Source organism: Sphaerodactylus townsendi, linkage group LG15 (assembly GCF_021028975.2).
Source record: "Sphaerodactylus townsendi isolate TG3544 linkage group LG15, MPM_Stown_v2.3, whole genome shotgun sequence".
NCBI classification, from domain to species: Eukaryota; Metazoa; Chordata; class Lepidosauria; order Squamata; family Sphaerodactylidae; genus Sphaerodactylus; species Sphaerodactylus townsendi.
In genome coordinates, this window is record NC_059439.1 from 20,595,609 (window position 1) to 20,615,815 (window position 20,207).

General features: G+C 46.0%; 1 protein-coding gene across 1 annotated transcript in view; it reads right to left on the minus strand.

The window, feature by feature from the left end:
• Positions 1–20,207, minus strand: part of LOC125444037 (semaphorin-6A-like) — a 29,495-nt gene that overhangs the window by 5,200 nt on the left and 4,088 nt on the right. Inside the window, exons 3-11 of the mRNA XM_048516476.1 lie at positions 19,406–19,466; positions 18,591–18,653; positions 16,666–16,767; positions 13,188–13,278; positions 10,899–11,018; positions 10,663–10,751; positions 7,858–8,075; positions 6,510–6,641; positions 2,759–2,914 (exon numbers count right to left, since the gene is read on the minus strand). Of these exons, the coding sequence (XP_048372433.1) occupies positions 2,759–2,914; positions 6,510–6,641; positions 7,858–8,075; positions 10,663–10,751; positions 10,899–11,018; positions 13,188–13,278; positions 16,666–16,767; positions 18,591–18,653; positions 19,406–19,466 (1,032 nt within the window). The remainder of the gene's footprint in view (positions 1–2,758; positions 2,915–6,509; positions 6,642–7,857; positions 8,076–10,662; positions 10,752–10,898; positions 11,019–13,187; positions 13,279–16,665; positions 16,768–18,590; positions 18,654–19,405; positions 19,467–20,207) is intronic.

Below are 20,207 nucleotides of genomic sequence, written 5' to 3' on the forward strand. Positions count from 1 at the left end.
TATAGGGTCATTTCCTTGTTACAGATGCACCAAGCTCATGTATGTAGCCATGGGTATTTTGTGACGTGGGAAATGTATATTTTGTTTTGTGGGAAAGTTTCCTAAGACATTACTGAAAGATCATAAACATACACAACCACACAAATGAATGTGGACATATATGTTAAAAAACACAAACAGATCTCTCTTTAACAGCATGCTCAAATATTTTAAAGTATTCCCCAGATACTAGAAATTAAGAATTCTAGAGGAGGTGAAATATTTGGAATGATTTCTTCTTATGATTCAATAAAGGAAGTCATGACCTTCAGTTTGCAAGTCATGAGCAAGGCTATCAATGACATTAATTCACAAGGTTGCCATGAATTGGAAGTCACTTGATAGCACATAAAGCACATTGCACTGCATGGAATTATTTGGATATCTTTGCAGAGTTGTAACAATATTGGGCCAGCTTTTCTGGTTCAGTCTTTGTCAGCTTCTCTGGTCCAGTCTTGCATAATTTCAGCCCCTGCAACACATAGCATTTATTTATGACATAGGTCAGTGATGGCGAACCTTTTCGAGACCAAGTGCCCAAATTGCAACCCAAAACCCACTTATTTATTGCAAAGTGCCAACAAGGCAATTTAACTTGAATACTGAGGTTTTAGTTTAGAAAAAACGATTGGCTCTGAGGCGTGCGTTACTCGGGAGCAAGCTTGGTGGTAGTTGGTAGCTTTGCTTTGAAGCAACCGTGCAACTCTTCCAACGGGTGAATCATGACACTAGGAGGTTTACTCAGAAGCAAGCCCCATTGCCAGCAACCGAGCTTACTCCCAGGTAACGGATCGTGCTTTAGTTCTTTGCATGAAAATCAGTGGGGTTTAACAACGCTTAACAGGGTTACCTACACTGCTTCCCCAAAATTAGGTCTTAGGTTTAATGCTAATAATTCAGCCCAGTGGCCCAGGCCAGCCTAGATGTATGGGGGGACTCTGTTTGTGCGTGCCCACAGAGAGGGCTCTGAGTGCCACCTCTGGCACCCATGCCATAGGTTTGCCACCACTGGCATAGGTCCTGTGATCTCTCTAGAACAGTTTTGTGTATATGTGTGGTCAGAGAGAATCCTCGCCCACTTTCGCCAGGAAAACACTAGCTGCATTCTACCATCTTTACTCCTTGGCCTCATTTGATCCCCCTTCTTACTTTCAGTCCTTATCTTGTGGGGATTCCACTACCCCAGTATAACATTTTTAATGGTGAAAAGGATCTCCCACTTCCTTTTTCACTGAGGGAAGACCCTGAAAGAATTCAACCCACCAAAACCATCCAAAGTATATCCTGACAGGTATAATCATTTCTTGGAAAGAGCTGAGCAGATGGGTAGATGTACCCTCCAGTTACCTGTCAATTTTACCTTCTTTTAATCAAAAATGCACTCTAATTGATCTTCGGTTTGAGGACTGGACTGATCTATTTCAGTGGAATATGTTTAATCTATGGTTGTTTTAACAGCTTGGGTAGCTTAAACTACGGTAGTTTGAGTTTATTATATCTTGGAAACTAAGTATGGTTGGTCAAGCTTAATATTTGAATGGGAGACCACCAAGGAAACAAGGTTGCAAGGCAGAATAAGGAAATGGCAAAAAAACTCTGCTCATCTCTTGCCTTGAGGACCCTTGAAGAATCATCATAAGTCAGTTCCAACTACACAGTGCATAACATTATTTTATAGCTGTTTTAGTGCTGGTGTGGTAATCTCCATATTTTTGCCATTACTCATAAAGCCACAAAAATGATCTTAACAGTCTAGTCAAACAGTCCGTTTAAACCAACATACATTTTTCCCAAGTATCCAGTGTAGCTTGGAATGTGGAACTCTTCATGTATTTGCTGAGTATATCAACACCCTGAATACTTGTGATAACATCTATAAAATTATGTACATCCCACTTCATTCCTGATTCTGGATTATTTAAGAACATCTCTGGGGCAACAGCGAGGCACCAGATTACGCCGGTCCTATACCAACTGCACTGGCTGCCAATCGAGTACAGGGTCATGTTTAAAGTTTTGGTATTGATCTTCAAAGCCATTTGCGGCCTTGGCCCTGCTTATCTGAGGGACCGTCTCTCCCTATACCGCCCTTCTAGGCCCCTCCGCTCATCGGAGGTGGACCTACTGGTGATCCCTGGCCCCAAGGCGATCCGACTGGCCTCTACAAGGGCCAGGGCTTTCACAGCTCTGGCCCCTACCTGGTGGAACAGGCTTCCAGGTGAGATCAGGGCCCTGCGGGACTTACAAAGTTTCCGCAGGGCCTGTAAAACTGACCTGTTCTGCCAGGCGTTTGGCCTGCCAGGATGATGTCAACTCCGTCATAAGAACATCTGGCCTCCCGTGGGTACATAAAGGGGGAAGGAAGGGCTGAAGCCATCTGTAGTTTTAGTATTTTATATATTATTTTATTGTAAATTATGTATTTAATGTTTTAAATTGTTTTAGTGTTGATGGACACCGCCCTGAGCCTTTGGGGAGGGCGGTACATCAATATAAATAAAAAATAAAAAATAAATAAAATAAATAAAAATAGAACTGTTCTCAGTACAGACCATTGAGACCTCACACATTTCTTATTCCCTATTCCCAGTTTTTAGACAACTGATTGTGGGGCAAAGGTGTTTGAAACATTTAAACAAGTTCAAAATACCAAAGGCAAACTACAAATATAGAACAGGAACAAATAAGAGGCATCTGAAACAAAAAAAAAGATATTTACTTGACCATTGTCCTCAGAAACCACGGATAAGACCCTGTTGATGATACACCTTCATCCATGAGATGATGCTTTGCCATAAACTCAAGGATGTTATCTGGAAAATCATTAGAGGATTCATACTGTTCAAGGGGTTCAGTGCCAGCACAGGAACCAGGCCTGTACAGAAAAAAAGGGGTGGAGGGAATTACTTCATTTTTGGTACAGTTATTATAGGGCCTTTCCCCACTTACCTTAATCCTCCCTATGCCATGCGCTGCTCTCAGCGCACGGCATCCCTGGTGCGCGCCACGACTCTGCGCGGGGTCATCACAAGGCGCCATTTAAAAGAGCGCCAGGGATGCCGTGCACTGAGGGGGCGCGACAGCGGCAGCATCGGGACGGCTGCGCTGTCGCCCCCCCTGTTGTGGGGAGTGCCAGGGGACCCCGCGCTACTTTTGGAGAGTAGCGCGGGGCTTAAGGTAAGTGGGGAAAGGCCCATAGATACAGTTCTTCACAAGCTGAAGTTGCCTTACAAAAGATGATGAGTTGGATCTAAACAGCTTTAATGCTGGTTGAACAGAAATCAAGGGTGTTCCCTTGACCATCCAAAGAGGCTTCGACAGGGATTGTGGAAACTGGATGAATGAAAGTCACGTGGGCTGTGGGATGAAGCAAACAAGAGCATTGGGTAAAACGTAGTGGAAAAAAACCGACAGGATCCAATTTTCCCTGCCATCTTTTCTGCAGGTGAAAGATGGGGGAGGTGTCCCTTTTTGATTGCTGAAAAGGTGAGATCAAATGGAAACAAAAACCCTGTCAGGATCCAACCTTAGAAAAACACATACAAAAAGCAAAGCAAGAAAATTAGTTCTAGTAGGGGAATTGAACACTCATGAGATCTGTTCACAGATCAATACTGAAAAATGGGCAAAAGAAAAACAAAATGGAATTCAACAAAAATGATGCTTTAGGCATGTTCTAGAAGGTTAAAAAAAGTGGCACTGTAGCTGGAACAGCATCTCCTGAGAATGTCAGAGGCCGTTTCCGCACGGGCGTTTAATGGCGGCCTGGGGACAGCAAAAACGCCGTCCCCAGGCCGCCATTCGCACAGGGGACGCAGCTGCTTTGCAGCTGCGCCACCCTCGCGCCACCCACCCGTCCCAACGCCGGCGTTTCCCCAGTGCGCTCGGAAGCACACTTGTTAGGGAAACGCTGGCTGGAAGCCGCTGCCGTGCGAACGGCAGTGGCTTCCCGGCGCTTCCCCCCTTTCTCCCTGTACTTACCTTGTCCCCGGGCCTCCGGCGCGTCACCGAGGCCTGGGGACATGCCCCCCTGCCCTGCACCGCTGGGGACAAGGTGGGAGGCCCGGGGACACGCCGGGTCAGCCGGGCGCCGGCGCTCCATGGCGCCGGTTGCCCGGCTCTTTCTAGGACCGTCCGTGCGGACGGTCCTAGCGTCGTCGGGTCGGCGTCGAGTATGCCAACCCGGCCGCTTCCGCATTTGTGCGGAAATGGCCAGACATAATGCCTTTGTTCCTTTTCAGCTAACATCTCCATTTGGATTTGTTTGGTGGGATGTGGAATGGAAAAGTATTGTCTGATCATATCATATCAGGGTTGGTACTTGGATGGGAGGCCAAGGAAGTCTTTCCAGAAGGTACTTGCCTTAAAAACCTTATGGGGGTCACCATAAGTCAGCTGTGACTTGGTGGCATTTTACCCACACATTTCCCTTGTCTTGTCTTGTGAGAATCTGGATTTTTATTGGTTTCCTTTCTGTTCCATCATCAGAAGAAGAATGCCAGCATATGACCTTATGAATCATCACCTTATCTGGACCCTCTTCAGAGGATTAATACCCATGCATTGCCACGTTTTAATTCTTCTTGCCACATATGAACATAAAGATGAACATAAAGGCCCAGTAGGCTTTATGTAGAGGAATGGGGAAACAAACCTCCATTCTTAACCACAGCACCACACTGGCTGTCATTTAATTTCTTAGGGTCCCCTTCCCCCCAGGAACAATTTTTCCTGGAGATCAATGGGCTGCAGCAGGAGGGAGAAGGCAGGATACCCTGTTTCCCCGAATATAAGACATCCCCAGAAAATAAGACGTAGTAGAGGTTTTGCTGAAGTGCGAAATATAAGAAGAAGAGTTTGGATTTATATCCCCCCTTTCTCTCCTGCAGGAGACTCAAAGGGGCTGACAATCTCCTTGCCCTTCCCCCCTCACAACAAACACCCTGTGAGGTAGATGGGGCTGAGAGAGCTCCGAGAAGCTTTGACTAGCCCAAGGTCACCCAGCTGGCGTGTGTGGGAGTGTACAGGCTAATCTGAATTCCCCAGATAAGCCTCCACAGCTCAGGCGGCAGAGCTGGGAATCAAACCCGTGTTAAGGCCCTGATCACCCCCCATATTATTATTGCCATAATATTTTCTTCAAAAATCATATTGGCAGAAGCCAGTTGTCATACACTTCTCTATGCAGGTAGCAGCATGTCCAAACGTCACAGGTCTGCTTTACAAAATCTAATCAAGAGGATGAGTTACTCCTGCATAACCTGGAGGTCTCATTTTGTTGGAAGGCATGCTTGATTACCACACCTTGAAAAGATACTGTTAAAGACAAAGAATATGGAAAGCCAACTTGCTATCAAACACTGCACTTCCTATCTCTTCTGGGAACCCAGGTCAGCAACAAATAGTTGTTCCTTTGCATTTCCTTCCCTTTGTTATGACTCTCCTAAACCACTCACCTTATCCTGATCTAAATGTCTCAGCTAAATCTGAATATCCTGGGCAGTGACTCTCAAGAGTTAATCTGCATGGAAGCCTTTCAGCGTTTCCTCGTTTAGCTTAACAAAGCAATTTTGGCCCCATTGTCCCGGGTTTAGCAGTAGATGAGCTGACTAATTACCTCAGCACTCCCAAACCCAGCACAGATGTGAAACTTAGTGTGATTGATTCCTTTCCCACCAAGGAACGACCTACCTTATAAAAGTTTAGTTTACCTGCAACAGTTTGCTCATTGCCACATGTGCTTGTTGGTGTTGAGACATGAATTCGTCCTTCATTAGGTTTCTGTGCTGGCATGGAATCCCTGCCTTCTACTTCTACCCTTCTAAGAATCGTTAGGTAACGTATTACCCCGCAACAACCCCCATTCCCTTCTCTATCATCCAATCTATCTTTCAAACCTGCTTATATCCAAGGAAACTTGAATGTATGTGCTTTTGTGTCTCACTGTGTGTATGCATTGTTGAACCAAATTTATATAAAATGTTTAAACTCAATTTAGACTCTTGCATTACTCTGTGGAATATTCATTGCCAGAATTCCTTCCCCGTATTATACAGTCTAAAAGATCTCCTCTTGGCCCCTCTTGCTGCCAACGTGAGTGTTCATTCCCCTTTGCTTCTTTTAAAACTATATGTGTGCTGTTACACTTTTAGCAGCTGGTGGAGAATCCCTTTAATAAAACCCTTATCCCTGTTAGGCCAGTAACACCCAGTTCCTCCAGATTAGATACACGAGCTCTTACCTCCTCCCCCGAAAGTAAGACGTAGCAAAGTTTTTGTTTGGAAGCATGCCCAGCGAACAGAACACAGAAAAATAAGACATCCCCTAAAAATAAGACATAGCGCATCTTTGGGAGAAAAAATTAATATAAGACACTGTCTTATTTTTGGAGAAACACAGTTCTATTCTGCCATTGGGAAACATAGTCTGGATTCTACCACATGTATAGAAGAACATGTAAAAGATAATACCTGGGTGTTGGCACTTGGTTTTCAGGAACTGGAGTCCACATTGATAGCTGGTATAGCTGACGTTTGAACTTCCCGGAAAACACTTTGTCAATCTCAAGCATATCATAAGCACAAACAGCAGAGCCAGGGATGCTAGGGTGTGACATTTCCAGAAATGATTTGAAAGGAAGCACATTTTTTTATTTTTGCCTGAGAAACATGCTGGATGAAATCCTATCACAATGGAGCTACACATGGAAGGATTGTGTTACAATCTCAATCAAGACCTAAAGTATCACTAAAAGTTAGGATCTGGGGGAAAAATGGCAGTACAAGGGAAATATGAAAATGTAAAGGATGGGAAACAACAGCTGCATTCTCAGAAATAATTGAGTTGGTAAAAGATGTTAAAAAATGGGTATCAGGAATAGTCCCCCCCCCCCCCCCGGGAGGACAGCAAAGACATCCAATCCTCATAGATGCCCCGATTGATCAATAGGCCAAACAACGGAAGGACATAAGACATTTGCATTAGCAAACATCTTCTCTGGGTCCCCTGGGAATTAGAAAGAAAAAAGCTAATACTTGGTGGGATTTGACCAGCTTTTTGCTAGTGTTAAACGTGAGTATGGATTCATCTTGACCATCCATCTCCCTCTCACTCTCTCTGTTGCCTCACAGAAGAGAGCCCTCAGATTGCTTCTCCCCTTCTCCGGCTTCCTTGCCCCACCCTGTTATGCTTCACAGGGGTGGGGTGGGTATGCAGCCGGTGAGAAGCCCGGGGTTCACCAGCCTGTTTCCCCACAGCGCTGGGCAGCAGCCCCTTCTAAGCTCCTTGCCTCTCTACCACTCCCTTCCCCTGCCAATGCCCTCCCCAGTCCCTGCTGCAGTGGCAGCTCCAGAGGCCCATTTCCCTTCTCCTTTTATCTACTCCTCCTCTTGGCCGAGCAGCAGCTCATCACTCTCTCTCACAGCCGGTTCAGCTGTGAGAGGCCCCTCCCTGCCAACACTCACTCTGCTGGTTTTTACTCTGTCTGCTGTTATTCTGCTGTCTCTCCCTTTGCCAGCCCTTGCCCTGCCTGCTGTGCTGAGTCCGGGCGCTGGGGACAGGGCCGCGCCCGGACACCCAGGGTAGTTTATTTCACTAAAACACCTAAGATCTCTTTTGCATGCTCACAGTGATCCCATTTTTAACCCTCAGTTCCTTGTGATTTGTTACATAAACAACACCTTTGAAACAGCTAGAGGATTAAGAATGTTACACTAGATTTTTCTTCACTTACTGGCAAGTAGGTTACAGAGACCTAATGCAAAAAACACCTTTATTAAACCAGCGCATTATGAAAGGAAATGATTCTGTGGGGATTACCTGAATTCAGAGGTGGTAAAGGTTGCAAAGACCACGTCATGCCCCTGGATTTGGACAACGTCTGTCACTCCCTGCAGTATGTCAAAATTGAAATTTAAAGCAGAAGGAATCAAGCATTTCAGTTGTGCCTTTACAAAGGAAGTCCACTGTTGGTCTAGAAATGCCATCGTTCCACCCATGTCATTCTTGCAAACCCGAGCTACTCTTGAAACAACGAGCTGCAACGAGAAGAAAGATCAGGATGGAGATAAACAAACAAGGTCATTTTGGGCACAAGGTCATTTTGAAAAGCAGAGCAAAATACAGCTTAGGCACCATGTACCATGGACAACTGTATTTGTTGGCTTCAAGGAAAGCAAAGCCAAAAAAAGTCATGTCACCATCACTAAAAAACAAACAAAACAGTCTTGGATTACAGAAGACCTATGAAATGTGTGGTACTCCATACATATTTAGCTATTAGCGTTCAGGAGATGAGTTCTCAGCATGTATAGAACTCATTTCTGTGCAATTTTTTAAAATTTAAAATTTCCATGAACAAGACTAACATTACTGGAACACATGAAGTAGCCTTGTATGGAGCCAGAATATTGGTCAGTCAAGTTATTGTCTACTCTGACTAGCAGCCCCTTTCCAGTAAGGGGTCTTTCCAGTAAGGAGCAGCAGTGGCATAGGAGGTTAAGAGCTCGTGTATCTGGAGGAACCGGGTTTGATTCTCTCCTCTGCCGCCTGAGCTGTGGAGGCTTGTCTGGGGAATTCAGATTAGCCTGCGCACTCCCACACACGCCAGCTGGGTGACCTTGGGCTAGTCATAGCTTCTCAGAGCTCTCCCAACCCCACCTACCTCACAGGGTGTTTGTTGTGAGGGGGGAAGGGCAAGGAGATTGTAAGCCCCTTTGAGTCTCCTGCAGGAGAGAAAGGGGGGATATAAATCCAAACTCCTCCTCCTCCTCCTCCTCCTCCTCCTCCTTCTGGAATAGAAGGGCCATCAAGTCCAACTTCCTGTCACGTAGGAGCACACAATCAAAGTACTCCCGACATATGACCATCCAGCCTCTGTTTAAAAAGCTCCAAAGAAGGAGACTTCGCTACATTCCAAGGCAGTGAATTCCACTGTCGAACAGCCCTGACAGTCAGAAAGTTCTTCCTAATGTTTAGGTGGAATCTCTTTTTCTGCACCTTGAATCCATTACTCCTTGTCTGAGTCTCTGAGGCAGCAGAAAACAAGCTTGCTCCCTGACATGGAGGTACTGATGAGTAAACTTGAAACCCTCTGCGTGCAAAGTTGAAGCTCTACCACTGAGCCATGGCCCTTTTGATTTCTACTATCACAGTGAAGATTTTCCAGAAGTATCTATTTTCTTGTTCTAATCTGGGTAACTCCTGACTGGATGGGCAACCTCCAAGGAATACCAGGGTCATGATTCCACGGCACACCACATCTTGACATCCCTTACCTTGAAAACCTTAAGGGGTTGCCATAAGTCTGCTGTGATTTGATGGCGCACACACACAAAAACTGTTTCTTAGCTTTAATCAATCACAATAATTATTTAGTGCAACTATTTATGATTTGTCTACTATCCGATGGTGATCCATACATTTCCAACCGAGTAGCACTTTTTGCTCATGCCGGAAGAAGAATCAGATTACTTATGAGGTAATGATGATGTGTTTTATTATTTGGCAGGGATATTTGTATTAGTACTAATTAGTTTATTTCAGTTTTATTGGTATATGGGGTGTTTTTGTGTATGTTTTAATCTTCTTATGTTGTGTATGAGGAGATTGTGAAGGCCAATGGCCAAGAATTCATTTACTACCACCACCACCTCCACCACCTCCACCACCACCACCACCACTACTACTACTACTACTACTAGGAGCAGCAGTGGCGTAGGAGGTTAAGAGCTTGTGTATCTAATCTGGAGGAACCGGGTTTGATTCCCAGCTCTGCCGCCTGAGCTGTGGAGGCTTATCTGGGGAATTCAGATTAGCCTGTGCACTCCCACACACGCCAGCTGGGTGACCTTGGGCTAGTCATAGCTTCTCAGAGCTCTCCCAGCCCCACCTACCTCACAGGGTGTTTGTTGTGAGGGGGGAAGGGCAAGGAGATTGTCAGCCCTTTTGAGTCTCCTACAGGAGAGAAAGGGGGGATGTAAATCCAAACTCTTCTTCTTCTTCTTCTTCTACACATAAAATTGTTTGCCACATGATTTCCAGTTGACAGCCCAATCCAAAATTTTGGGCACCCAGACACGGTGCTGCAACTACTGTCCCATCCTACCCAAGGAGGCTTTCCAGTTGTGTAGGGAGGCTAAAAACACACAAAAGCCTCCCCAGCACCGAAAATCCCCCATTAGACTTAAGCTGGCCTGATGTTCAGCCCCATGTCTCACCACCATGGAGGGTCAGGGAGGGCAAATACTCTGGGGGCCCTGCACTGGTCCCAATGGTGGATTCAGCTCTCCCCTTTGGATAGTGCTGTTAATGGGCTACGAGGAGGCTTGTCTTGGGCCCCTTCCGCACACGCAAAATAATGCATTTTCAAACCACTTTCACAACTTTTTGCAAGTGGATTTTGCCATCCCGCACAGCTTCAAAGAGCACTGAGAGCAGTTTGAAAGGGCATTATTCTGCATGTGCGGAATGAGCCAAAGTTTGCTACTATTCACAGGTCTGTATATCAAGGCAATATAATGCTTTATTCAAGCCAAACTTCAAATTGAATGGCGGGGTCTTCGCAAATCAGTATCCTTATTTTGATTTATTTCCACATAAATCTAATACTTTTATGGTCCTTACCTCCCCAGGGACATAGACTTCAACTGCTACTTCTTGAAAGAAGAAGTACATATAACTGCCATAATCTACCACATGGATAAATTTAGGATCTGCAGAGAAGACAAAACGATACAGTAATGGACACAGAAATGTGAATAACCACAACAATACCTCTGAGCAAAAGACAAGATAACTTTTGAATGACTACTGGTCATCTGAATTTTTTAAAGAGGTGCTTCCCCTCCATGTACTCTTACTTTTCAACCATTTTGAATTCTGTTTAGGTGTCCGAAGAGATGGGGGAGGTCCAAGACTCCGGTAAATGAGTGAATCTTCTGACCGCAAGTCTGACGCTGTGCCAGAATATAGATACCCACCTTTGGGATTGAAGTTGAAAGAGACATACAGTGAGAAGAAGAAAAAAGTTTTGGATTTATACTCCACCTTTCTGTCCTGTAAGGAGACTCACGGTGGCTTACAAGCTCCTTTCCTTTCCTCTCCCCACAACAGACACCTTGTGAAGTAGGTGGGGCTGAGAAAGTTCCGAAGAACTGTGACTAGCCCAAGGTCACCCAGCAGGAATGTAGGAGTGTGGAAACACATCTGGTTCCCCAGATAAGTCTCTGCCACTCAGGTGGAGGAGTGAGAAATCAAACCTGGTTCTCCTGATTAGAATCCACCTGCTCATAACCACTACACCCCACTGACTCCATGCTGGAGAAAGAATACTACAATTACTTGTCCTCATCAGTCTATGAGATTTTTATTTTTAAAATATATTTATTTTGCTGTGAAGCAAACCCTATAGGTTCTTAGGCAAGAGACATTCAGGGGTGGTTTGCCATTATCTGCTTCTGCATAGTGACTTTGGACTCAAGGCTAAATGTAAGGACAATAGAGCTGCTCCTTTAGTCAACTAATTACAAAATGTAACATGTGAATGATAAGATTAGAATCTAACAACAATAATTCCTTGTACAACAAAGCTGTTCAGCCAGTCAGTATATCCCAAAGCAAAAATTCTGTCAGTGCCAGGAGGTTCACGCAACACATTGCTTATTTTCAGATGAGCAATAATCTTCAGAAGTGACCTTTATTTCAGTGTCTTGCACACCCCCATTTTGAGCTGTGACATACAACTATTTTTTTCACAGAAAAGTATGACCTTAGAACTCTAACAGTGCCTGGAATTCTGGGGTTGAATTCAATAATCTTTTTTGCTCCATCTTGCCCCTATGGCCCTTTCCGCACTGCGGAAAGGGCACCCCTGCACCGGCAGGAATCCGGTGGAGGGGTAGGGGCCGTTCGCACGGGAGCATGCAAGCGGCCCCCGCAGAGGCTGGCGTGGGAGAGGCAGCTCCGCACGGAGTTGCCTCTTCCCCGTCCCCCCCACACTCACCTTGTCGTCCTGCATCACCCTGCTGGACTAATATGACACACCCACGTTGCCCTCCGACCTCCAGGGGTCGGAGGACAGCGATGGAGGGTCTCAGCAGTCCGGTAGAGCAATGCAGGATGACGAGGTGAGGGGGGGGGGACGGGGAAAACAGCGTGTTCCCGGTGGTGCCGTTCGCACCGCGCCGGTGGGAACACGCTGTTTTAAAATAACCTCCCTCCAGGAGGAAGGTTTTTTTGGGGTGGCCTGACGCCGCTCTGGGGGAGGTGGAGGGAAGCCAGGTCGGCACTGCTGCATTTCAGCAGCACCGCCTGTGCGAATGGCGCCTTAGGGACGGCATTTTTGCCATCCCTAAGGCGTCGTATTTGGGCCGTGAGGAAAAAGCCTATGATTTGTAGCCCTTCCCTTGTGTTGTTGATCCTTGAGGACATACTATGAGCTATGACGTACAACTATTTTTTTCACAGAAAAGTATGACCTTAGAACTGTAACAGTCCCTGGAATTCTGGGGTTGAATTCAATAATCTTTTTTGCTCCATCTTGCCCTTATGAATAGGAGCCCTTCCCCTGTGTTGTTGATCCTTGAGGATTTCATGACTCCGGGCATAGCCTTTCAGAGGTCATAGGGCCCTCTTTTCCCTTGTTCACCAACACAAAAACTTAAAGGATCCAATCGAACGTCCAGACACCGAAAGATGGAGCACGCATTCCAGCACTAAAACATGCAATGTCTATTTTTAATTGAAGGAGAATTGAAGGGTAAGATTTTCTGTCCCATATCAATCTGGGGGTATGTTAGCATGCATATTTGTGTCTTATTTTATTATTCTATTTATTGAGACCACTATTAGGACACTTTCCAACCAACCCAAGATGAAGAATTATGAGGGACACCAAAACCAGCTTTAAAAATTCATATGCGTAAAACAGTTAAACGCCACAATGGAAGAAAATCCAGTAACACATCCATAGAAAGAAAGGTAAGTGAGAGAATTCCAAATTTTCAAGAGGTACAACTTTTTAGCACTGAATCCTAGAAGATAGGTTATATCATGACGTTATTCCACTACATATCATTGCCATGTACTGCACAATGTTTTGAATGTGCAACTCAAAAAAAAAAGCATCCATTTCCCCCCTTTCTTATTACCTCCATACAATGCAACGTTGCTGTCCTTGGGATTAAAAGGGCACCTGCCCTTCCCACTGATCCTGTCTCCCATCCTTTTAAGAGTCTTCACCTAGAAAACAACAACACTGGAATCTCAGGCCCCTTCCGCACATGCAAAATAATGCGTTTTCAAACCACTTTCACAACTGTTTGCAAGTGGATTTTGCCATTCCGCACAGCTTCTAAGAGCACTGAAAGTAGTTTGAAAGGGCATTATTCTGCATGTGCGGAATGAGCCTCAGGAGAAGGAAACAGAAAGGAATATTTTTCTTCCTTCCTGCTCAGCAGTTTTGGCGAAGCAAGAGTAGAGATGCCATGAACCAGTCAAATCCAGAAGTTAGTGAGGGCTCCTCTGAAGAAGCGTCAGCAGGCAGACCTGGCTTTGGTCCACAGCCAGTAGCAGGAGTGTTACAAGGAGAAGCAGCACCATAGAACCAGATTATTTATTTATTGAGATCTGGTCGCCACATCTCAAAAAGGATATCGAAGAGATAGAAAAAGTGCAGAGAAGGGCAACGAGGATGATTGAAGGATTGGAGCACCTTCCTTATGAGGAAAGGCTGCAGCGTTTGGGACTCTTTAGTTTGGAGACGTCTGATGGGGGATATGATTGAAGTCTACAAAATTATGCATGGGGTAGAAAATGTTGACAGAGAGAAATTTTTCTCTCTTTCTCACAATACTAGAACCAGGGGGCATACATTGAAAATGCTGGGGGGAAGAATTAGGACTAATAAAAGGAAACACTTCTTCACGCAAGGTGTGATTGGTGTTTGGAATATGCTGCCACAGGAGGTGGTGATGGCCACTAACCTGGATAGCTTTAAAAAGGGCTTGGACAGATTTATGGAGGAGAAGTCGATCTATGGCTACCAATCTTGATCCTCCTTGATCTCAGATTGCAAATGCCTTAGCAGACCAGGTGCTCAGGAGCAGCAGCAGCAGAAGGCCATTGCTTTCACATCCTGCATGTGAGCTCCCAAAGGCACCTGGTGGGCCACTGCGAGTAACAGAGTGCTGGACTAGATGGACTCTGGTCTGATCCAGCAGGATAGTTCTTATGATTAACCCCCAGCTAGAAAACAGTGCAGCAATCCCTTGACCCTCCAGCTGTGAGCTGGCTGCAGAAAGCCGGCTGCCAGCCTGCTCACCCCGCTCATCACCAGAACCTCAGGAACAGTGGAGGAGGAAAATATGCAGGGCCCTACAGGACAGGGGATGAAGTGAATGCCTGGCAGACCAGCACAGCCCTGCACGGACAGTGAGAGTGACTATTCACAGGAGCAGGTCTGAGGCAGCAGGCAGGTGCACAGCATTACAGCCCCCCTTGCTTTTATAAGCAGCTGGAAAGGGCAGAGTTACATGGAAGTATTATGTCAAATTGCGGTTGACCATGGGGTTCCTGCTCTGAATTGTCTGCAGTGTCTTGACCTTGGCTTTGCTGAATGCATACCCCTATCAGCCAATATTCTACATAAATCCTTTGCTTTGGAAAACTATCCTGCAAAATACCTGTAACTAAGGCTGTTTCCGCACAGCCAGGGGAGAGACCCTGCATCGGCATTAATCATGCCGATGCAGGGTCTGGGGCCGTTCGCACAAACGGCCCCATGGGATGCGCAGCTGTGGGAGCAAGCTCCGCACAGCCGCGTTTTCCCCTCCCCGGCCCCAAACGCCTTGTTGCCTTCTGCTCTATTGTCACTCCGAGGAGGAAAGGGGACACACCCCCATGGCCAGAATGACGGCTGAAGCACGGGAGACCAGGGGGCGTGTCCCCTTCCCTCCTCAGAGTGACGATAGAGCAACACGGCTGCCAGCAGAAGGTAAGGAGGCGTTTGGGGCTGGGGAGGGGAGGGGAGGGGAGGGGAGGGGAAAATGCCGGCTTCCACCCGCTGCCGTTCCTATGGAAGCGGATGGAAGCCGGTGTCTGAAGGAAAACTTGCTCCCCAAGCGACTTTTGAATACACCATTTGGGCAGGAACAGAGCACTGCTGCATTGATTTGGCAGCGGCGCCTGTGCGAAGGGTCCCCGCCAAAATGGTGTTTTACCGGGCTGAAGCCATTGCTTTCAGCCCGTGCAGAAACCGAGGGACTATGAAAGACTGGAGTAAACCGAGGGATATGCAGATCCTTCCTTCTCCTCCCCTCACTTCTGCAGGAATTTTAGTATGATGATTTTAAAAAAATATCAAGGAATGTTTATAATTCCCATGGTCATGAGCTTCTGTGATATTAGCAACAAGAATTCCAGCAAAACAGCAGGTAGGAGCTGCAACCATGGAAACAAATGATCAAAAATAATCCGAATAATGGCCAGCAAAGACCAGCAAAATTAGGCATGCAAATGAACCAGTTCTAAAAGCATAGACAAAAATAGATCCCTTTCAGTACTTTGTGTACTAAAAAGCTATATTACCTATCATCTATGTGTCTTTTTGCTAACACCTTTGAATGAGTTTCTACAATATGTCTGTTTCTCAAATTGCATTCATAGATATATATATATATGAAAGTAATATAGTAATACTTTGTATGCCAAAAGTTCATTCTCTTATTTCTACTTAAATTATCAAAGGATTAGTTTGGAAGGAATTTCATGCTGTTAGCCATTTTTTGACACATTTAGGTATGCTTTTCCTAAGTTCCTGAAACCCTGAGGTTGTTGAAGAGCGCATCTATAGGATCTTAAATAAGACTTCCCAGTCAGTAGGGGAAAAAATGAGGCAAAGCCTAGGCCGTTTCCGCACGAATGCGGAAGGGGCGGGGTCGGCGTTTCCGACGCTGACCCGACGACGCTGGGACCGTCTGCATGGATGGTCCCAGAAAGAGCTGGGCAGCCGGCGCTGCGGAGCGCCGGCGCCCGACCGACCCGGCATGTCCCCGGGCCTTCGGCACATCGCCAAGGCCTGAGGACATGCCCCCGGCCCTGCGCGCCTGCTCCTGCGTCGCAGGGCAGGGGGGCATGTCCCCAGGCCTCGGCGACACCGAGAGCCGAGGGACAAACTAGATCGCAGGGAGGGAGTGGAAAGGCGCCTTGAAGCCGCTGCCGTTCAAGACGGCAGGCTGGCTTCAAGCCGGCTTCCCAGAAGAAGGCGCTTCCCAAGCGTACTCCGGAAACGCCTCGCTTCAGCGGTCGAGGCGGCGCGAGTGGCATGCTGGCTTTCGCGATGCAGCTGCGTCCCCTGTGCGAATGGCGGAGTGGGGACGGCGTTTTTGCCATCCCCAGGCCGCCATATTCTGCCCGTGCAGAAACGGCCCTAGAGTGTGAACCCCTCTCAGATGGCTTACTATATTTCCACAGACCATGTATCCATGTAAGAAGAAGCCAAGGAGGAAAGAGAGGACCAAGATTTCATTGCAAACTTTACCTTAATAAAATATCTCTACAAGTAACCCTGTTCAGTTCAAAGCAAAACCAGCAGGATGACAGTAAACGTTTAAAGGTACAAAAGCATACCTTAACGTTCCAACAAGACGGATCAAAGGCGCCTGTCCCACAAATGAATAATGTATTATAACTTTTTCTTATCAGAACCTTAACGAAGTTATGACATACAGCCTAAAAAAAACAAACACAGAAATATTATGCCAGCAAATTAATTACAGTGTATTATATAGAAAAAGAGGCAGGGCTGTATTTACTACAAATGATCAGTTCTGAGCTTCCACGGGCAGTAGTAGTAGGTTGACAGGCAGACAGTGAGTTTTCTTTAATGTATAATTAGAACTTTAATGTATAATTAGAGCCTGCCAGCATTTTCCTGGTGAAACAATTTGTGTTGGCTGCCAAATTGATTATACTAAGGATGTAGGACTCTGGTGAGCAAAAACTGTGTAGGGTGACGGCTGTGGTGAGGGTGAAATTGAGTGAAAAAGCAGGTAGGATTCTATCCATTATTTTTACCGTGGTCATCTTTGTTGCTGAACATTAGATGAAAAACATCCACCTTCTAAACTCCATAAATGTAGATTGATGGTTGAATGTTGTGATGTAGTCAAGGATCTGTGCACCAGGAGAAAACCTGAACACAGCAAGTTGGATCCTGCTGGATTGTGTTGGTAATCTTGCAAGAGTCTGACACACTTCAATCATGAAAGGGTTACCTGTTTGTATTACTGATGTCACAGTTACTGATGTCACTGTTTTATGGCCAGTCTATTGATTAGCTATTGGTCAGTTAGACATTGTTTGCATGTTTGTGGTCATGTAGTCAGAGTTTATAAAGTGAAGTATATTCCTTTGTTTGAGCAGACATATAGAGGTGAGATCAAGAGGTGGAAGTATGTAACATGTATGGTAACATAGGAAAGTACAGCATTTCTTTTTTTCTTTCCATGTAACCCTTCCTAATAGTAAATTCATTTATGTATAAAAAACAACTGTGCTTCTGTGGCTGATTCTGCATGGGCCAAAAACAGTGGTGTGAAAATGGTGTGAAAACAGTATAAACCCTTTTACACCATTTTTACACTGGCCCCTTTCACACGGGCCAAAAACGGCGGCCTGGGGACGGCAAAAACAGCCAGATCCCCAGGCGCCCGTTAGTTATAAGGCCGGCGCTGCTGAAACGCAGCAGTGCCGACCTGGCACCCCTTTCCCTCCCCCAGGGTGGCATCAGGCCGCCCTGAAAAACTCCCCTGCGAACTGCAGGTTTTAGAGTAAACAGCGTGTTCCCGGTGGCGCAGTGCGAACGGCACCGTCGGGAACACGCTGTTTACCCCGTCCCTCACCCACTTACCTCATCACCGTCATAGCCCTGCTGACCTCCTAAGACCCTCCCTCGCTGTCCTCCGACCCCTGGAAGTCGGAGGGCAGTGTGGGCTGGGCTTAGGAGGCCAGCAGGGCGACGACGGAAATCAGGTAAGTGGGAGAGGGACAGGGAAGAGGCAGCTCCGTGTGGAGCCGCCTCTCCTGCGCCGGCCTCTGCGGGGGCCGCTCACATGCTTGCATGCGAACAGCCCCCACCCCAACACCGGCAGAATTCCTGCCGGTGTGGGGGCGCACAGAGGCCCGTGCGGAAAGGGCCACTGTTTTCACACTGCTGGTTTTGGCCCATGCAGAATCAGCCTCTCTCTTCTGATCTACTCTGCTATATTTATCCAACAGATTTTTCCAGTGATGAAAGGGAAAAGAGGACTGACCACCAAATATATATATATGTTGGGGATCATGGGACCCGCATAGACATAGGCCATATGGGACAGATAGCAGAACAGAGAGCAGAACATTGGAAACATCCCATCTATTGATTGCAACTTGGTTGTCTTCATTAGGTTCATGGAGAAAGGGGACACTAAGCAATTCCACATTTTTTAAAAAAACATTCACAGATTATAATTAAGGTTAATCTGAATATTTCCCATCTCAAGAATATTTCCTACCTCAGAGTTCCCAAACATTATGCATTTTAACTTCTTGGCCTCAGTGGGTTCCCAGGTCAGTTCCTGCAAATTCAAAGAAAAAACCAGTTACAGCTTAGACATTATACTGTTGGCTTTTAAAGACAACCACTACTACTTGAGTGGTATCCAACAAGCTTCTCTAGTGATAGAAGAGGGTGGAGGTTTCACTGTACAAACAATTCTACGATAAGGATTGTGGGATCACATATATAAGGCGTGTGTTGGAGTGCACAAGCTAATCTGAATTCCCCAGATAAGCCTCCACAGCTCAAGTGGCAGAGTGGGGAATCAAACCGGGTTCCTCCAGATTAGAATGCACCTGCTCTTAACCGCTACGCCACTGCTGGTGAATTCTAATCTGGAGAACCGGGTTTGATTCCCCACTCCTCCACTTGAGTGGCAGAGGCTTAACTAGTGAACCAGATGTGTTTCCGCTCTCCTGCATTCCTGCGGGGTGACCTTGGGCTAGTCACAGTTCTCTCAGAACACTCTCAGTCCCACCTACCTCACAAAGTGTCTGTTGTGGGGAGAGGGAGGGAAAGGAGCTTGCAAGCCACCTTGAGTCTCCTTACAAGAAAGGAAAGTGGGATATAAATCCATACTCTTCTTTTAAAGACAACAACTAGCTGTTGTGTGGTATCGAACAAGCTTCTCTGCTAATGGAAGAGGGTGGAGGGCTTCTCTTTCACTGTACAAACAATTCTATTATGAGGATTGAGGGATCTCATATATCAGGAAACTCATATTAAGTAAAGGCTAAGAAAAAAATAATCTGTCTATGTAATAGTACTTACTGTGTAAAAATAGATTTCTCTTTTATATGATATGTCCATATCAACAGTGTAAATGTTGTTCCTATAACCAAAAGAAAAATGGATAATTAAAGAAGCTTAGACAATCTGCAGCTGACAGAAGGCAGTTATTGTTCAATGACCAATGTTTAGCTTTGAGAGAGAGAGAGAAAGGGAGAGAGAGAGAGAGAGAGAGAGAGAGAGAGAGAGAGATGGTTAGATCTGACCAGCTTTTTCCCTAGCAGAGAACAGAGGGCGAGTACTTTAACCGTTTAAAAGGCAATGCCAGTATCCATAGATATGGGTAGACCGTAGACAAAATCTATGTTGGTAGATGGAACAGAGGAATCTGACAAGATTGAGCAGAAAAACTGGTAGACCCCCAACCCAGTAGCTTGAAACTTACTAAGATCAGTTCATATGACTTTTAGGAATGTTTGGAAATCTTGAAAACACTGCATCCATAGCTTCCCTTTTAGAGTAAACTGGTAACATTTATCTCTGTATGTGAACATTTATACCTGACTTTTATCTCCAGTGGGGGCTAAAACAGCCTATATTGTTTCGCCATCATCCATTTTACTCTGGCAACTACAGTTCTGTGAGACAGACTAGGGCCTTTTCTGCATGGGCCAATAAACACAGGAGTAGGATGGGAGGGGGGGACTTTGCACAGATCTTGCCCTTAAAATGAGTCTGCCCTGTGCTATTTCCCCAATACTGTTTTTTTTAGAATCACGCTGTTAGCGAGTCCTTTGAAAAAGCCCGCTCCTGAGCGGCCAGGCAGGAGGCCTGCATTTTCCTT